The following is a 5225-nucleotide window of genomic DNA, read 5'->3' as shown; positions in this document are numbered from 1 at the left end:
GATATCTGGTTGGCATGGATGAGTTGGACTGAAGGGTCTGTTTTCGTGCTGTATATCTCTATGACTCTATGACTAAGCCCTCCCTGCTCCAGAGGTGTGTCGTAACATATCTGAGAACATGTTGAGGAAAAATCTCTACAGCTGGATTGTGATCTGATTGAATGTTGGGCAAGGCTTGTGGGGCTGTGGTCTGCAGGTGTTATTTTCCTCAATTCAATGATAAAATCACTACCAGACGACCTGAATTGAATCTAAAGCTGAGCTGCACTGTTACACTTTTGGTCTCTACTGCAGCTTCCAATTTTTACTTTATTAAGAACTAAGGACAAGGAGATTCTCTTCTGAAGAATAAAAGATTTTGAACGATATGTTGAGAAGGTTGGATGAAGACCAACCAAAAGAGACAACCTTTTTGCAAATGTCTTTTTCCTGTAAATATTACTGAAAATAATATTGTTTATTTTTCTTTCAAAAATACACTTTATTCATAAAAATCTTTATCTACATTCATAGCCACTAGAGCAGTTTGATTCTATGTAGTCTTTACATGTGTAGAACAAAGAAGCCCAAGGCATTTCTTACTTATACAAGAATATATTTACATACATGTGAGGCACCAAGGTGTTCAATAACTGAACAGACCCCATTTAACTTTGGCAGAAAGACCTTAGGTGGTGGGGTCTTTCCCCACTCCCAACGGAAGACTTGCATTTCTTAGCATCTTTCACACTCTTAGGTCATCCCAAAGCACTTTGCAGTCAATGGCAGTACTTTTGGTCACTAGGTACAGAAAGCTCCCATGAACTGCTGTGTCATCAGATTATCTACTTTTAACAATGTTGCTTGTGGGACACCAGGGAAACCTCCACTGCTCTTCTTCGAAATGATAGCCGTCTGACCTTGTAAATTCTGCTGGAAAGGCAAACAGGTCAGACATTCAACCTCTCTGTGGTCAGCTGCGTTGTCTGTACTAAAGTTAAGGCTGTGAACTAAGCAGATTGCAATAAAGTCATCAGAGTTGGAAAGTAAGTTATGTGGTGGACATAAGGAGACTACAAAGGAACAAAGATTAGTCAGGTGACAGCACAAAAGATCTGCAGTATTATGTGAAAAAATGTGAAATTGTCCACTTTAGCAAGACGAATGAAAAAAAGAAGGAGTGAGATTGCAGAGCCGCTCAGATCCAGTCTGGACGTCCGCATGCAAACAGTTAGTATGCAGATAAGAAGTTAATAAAGAAAGCTATTCAAATGATTTATTTATTATGAGAGGATTTGAATGCAAAAGTAGGAAAAGTGGGACTTCAGTTATACAGAGCATTGATGAGACCACATCTGAAGTACTGCTTACAGTATTATTCATCTGATTGATTGAGAGATGTGAATGCATTAAAAGCAGCTCGGAGGGACAGGCAGATTGTCTTAGGATGACCATTTAATCAGGCTAGCCTTCTATACGTTGGAATTTAGCAAGGTAATAGGTGACTTTCCTGAAACATATAAGATCTTGTGGAATCTTGACAGGGTGGATGTGGAGAGAGTGCTTCCTCAGTGGGAGATTTGAGAAGGACGGATTAGTGCTTAAAAATTAACGGTCACCTATTCAAAGCAGGGGTAAGAAATTCACAGAAGGTCATGGGTCTTTGCAACTTAAATCCTCCAAAAGGTAGAAGCAGAGTCTTTGAAAATGAGAAAGGAGGTGGAAGGTTTTTGGGGCTGTTGGGAATGTGGAGTAACCAGACCAGCCATGATCTTACTGAAGGGCAGAGCGGGCTAGAGGGGTCAAGGTGCCAACTCCTAATCCATCTCCATACATTTCAGGCCATAGGTAGAAAGGGCAGCACCATATCCTATCTGTAAACAGTGCACTAGCTGCTGCCCCGGGGTAGGTATTGTTGGCCCATGGGAGTGAGGCAGTACTACCCACCAATTCTTACTAACCATTGTTAATCAGTGGAATCCCTGCTCAGGAATAAACAATTCTGGCTCTCAATCTCGGCATTCCTGTGGGTGTAGGAACAACATACATTAGGTAAGAGCTTGGGAACCCAAACATATTACAAACAATCTACTTACCCTCTCCTAGACACTCCCTTACAAATCTGTCGCTATTGTAAGTTGTGACATGTTTGAAACCTTCCTGTTTGTTTCCTCATTGTTCCCATTGCAATTAGTATTCCTGACTCACCAGTTAGGGATTCCAGTCTCTTACTCTTTAAAGTTTGGGATCAAGCTCTGTTGGGATGGAGATACGGGATGGAGGGTGAGTGTGGCAGTTCATTCTGCATTACATTCTGTGGTGATTAAGCCCAGTCACCCACCAACCCTTGATGCAGTAACAGTTGGGAGAGGCGACCATTATTCCCACTCTTTAAGACCCCCACAGAAGGCAAGTTAATGATGTGATGTGGGTGTGGCAGTGTCTATGCGACATATGCACAGTTGTTCCTCTGGGGTTCTGTTAGAGTTGCACACTTCTTCCTTCAAGATGTCCGCATTGGTGAGACAATCTGTAGCCAGTACAAGGTGCTTATGAACTGAACTCCCAGACAGCACATTACCCTTTCCAATTCAGTCAAACCACTGAAGGTGCTATCGGGCGATTCCACACAAGGGGCCCCTCCCTGGGATAAAGCTTTGCTGTAGGGGTCTGGTAGATGAAGTGTCTGAGAGTCAGTTAGTTGATACGATGCATACAGTAGCAAGAGTTGTAATCCATGAAACCTGGTGAGAGGTGACAGAGTTAGACTCAGTGGTGATTCTGTGAGTGGGAGGTAGCAGAGAGAAGATGGTGGCATTTATTCCTGCAAAATGCAGATCATTGATCTTTCTCCTGCAGTGAAACATAACGGCTCAGATCAGTGCTATCATGGTCCAGGCTTGCTGTATCTGGCGCTGCAAAATCTCCCAGATTGGCCAGCTGAACAAACACAGCCTTCCTCACCATCACCCAACCCCATCTACCAACACGCTCACATTTCTATACAAAACGAAGAGGAGCTAATTTGCCTTCTCGGGTTATTTATCATTTTGGATGGTATTAGTGCAGCACTGCAGTGGTGAGAGATTGATCCAGGCTTACAACATCTGAAGTGGTGAGCAGCTGGGCTTTAAATATGGTGCCAGTGGTGTGATCACCTGAAAGTGCCAACTGTAGCGAGCCCTGCCACTAGCCCCGGCATGCGATTATACAAGCCACGCCTGTGGCGCTGGAAAAGCACAGCAGGACAGGCAGCATCCAAGGAGCAGGAGCATCGGCGCTTCAGGCATAAGCCCTTCATCAGATTACACGAGAAGGGCATTAAAAAGCACAGGAGGTGAAGAAGCAATAGATTATGTAAGAAAAGTCATTGTGAGCCAGGCATAATGAATCTCACCAGACAAAACACTTTAATTCAACATGGGAAAGTTCAGCCAGTTAACTTGTTATGTAAGGTAATGTTTCTGAAATGGTTAGCATTCATTTTACATTGACTCTAGCCATTCTACTGATATGACATATACATTGTGGGTGGAGACTAGGAGTCCTACTCTAGAATACTGAGGAAGAAGGTGTATCTGTAATTATTCTCTAAGGTCCTGTTATTATCCCTGACCCAATGCACTGGTACTTATTGCTATCATGTAATAAACCGTCTTGCTATCTAAATACAGTGCCCTTGCTGTATTGGTGCATCCGCTACTACTGATTATTAGTTAAGGCCAAGATAAAGAAAAGATAAAAGGGGGATAACCCTGACCCAGTAGAGGTGGCAAACCCAGGTATGGTAATCTGGTAATTACCATGGTGCCAGGCTTGCTGCATATTTCCAGTGCTTTGCATTTGACGAACACATGAGACCCCATGTTGCCAGGAGCACCACTGAGTCTGGGATTAGATCACAGCCTTGGCAAGGCTTTGTAGGAGCCAGTCAGCATGTTTTGTGACCTCAGGACTGTCCCACAGTGCTTTCTCATTATTCCTGAAGTGTAGTCACTGTTATAGCGTAGAAAACACAGCAGGATTCCACACAAACCAGGTTATTTAATGTAGGTTGAAAAGCATCCATAGGCCCAGTGCGTCAGGGAAAATCCCTTGCTCATTTTGCCTTGAACTAATGTCACTGGATCACTAACACTCACCTGAGAGGGCAGAGTGGGTTTCGGTTTTACAGGTCGATCAATAAAGGCCACATCAGCACTTTACCCCTCTCTGAGTTCTACACGAGAGTTTCTGGATGTGTGGGACTTGAATCCACAACTTTCAGACTTGAAAGGTGAGAATGCAGCTGACTGAACCACTGACCTCCCCCTCCCAGCTTGGTTGATATAATAAGTCTAAAAAGCTGCTCCAGCTTGGTTCCATTCCCAAATGGACTTTACCCATCTGGCCTGAGAATGTGTGCACCTTAACTGAGTGACATATGCCCTTTTGGCCATTTGACATTTTTCAGATGTGATATTAAACAATTTAAGTGGACATTAGTTGCCATAACACCACTTCATAAAATGGAAAAGGAGATATTTGCAAAAGTGATGGATAAACAAATTGGTAAATGGTAAGTAGGGACAGGGTTCAAACATACACACACACACACACACAGACACACACACACACACACACAGGCACAGACACACACACACACAGGCACACACACAGGCACAGACACACACACAGGCACAGACACACACACACACACGCAGGCACACACAGGCACAGACACACACACAGAGACACAGGCACAGGCACACACAGACATACACACAGACACACACACACACACACAGACACACACAGACATAGACACAGACACACACAGAGACACACACAGACACACACACACAGATACACAGACACAACAGACACACACAGACACAGACACACACACAGACACACACACAGACATAGACACAGACACACACACAGACAAAGACACAGACACACACACACAGACACACACAGGCACAGACACACACACAGACAAAGAAACACACAAACACAGACACAGACACACAAACACACACGGACACACACACACAGGCACACAAACACAAACACACACAGACACAGACACACACACACAGACACACACACAGATATAGACACAGACACACACATACAGACACACACCCACACAGACACAGGCACACACAAACACACATAGACACACACACAGACACAGGCAAACACACAGACACAGACATACACACACAGACACACACACACAGAGTCAGAGAGACACACAC

At 44.0% G+C, this 5225-nt stretch overlaps 1 protein-coding gene across 1 annotated transcript in view; it reads right to left on the bottom strand.

Annotated features, from left to right (window-relative positions):
- Positions 1-780: 780 nt before the first annotated feature.
- LOC148148270 (uncharacterized) overlaps positions 781-5225 on the bottom strand; it is a 137169-nt gene continuing 132724 nt past the window's right edge. The window contains exon 7 of the mRNA XM_087993940.1: positions 781-1052. Within this exon, the coding sequence (XP_087850066.1) occupies positions 781-1052 (272 nt within the window). The remainder of the gene's footprint in view (positions 1053-5225) is intronic.

The sequence above is a fragment of the Chiloscyllium plagiosum genome, unplaced genomic scaffold, assembly GCF_037043375.1.
Source record: "Chiloscyllium plagiosum isolate Xiang-an unplaced genomic scaffold, Cpla_swu_hap1 HiC_scaffold_13, whole genome shotgun sequence".
NCBI lineage: Eukaryota > Metazoa > Chordata > Chondrichthyes > Orectolobiformes > Hemiscylliidae > Chiloscyllium > Chiloscyllium plagiosum.
The sequence above is the reverse complement of the archived record's forward strand: the minus strand, read 5'-3'. Positions and strand labels throughout refer to the sequence as shown.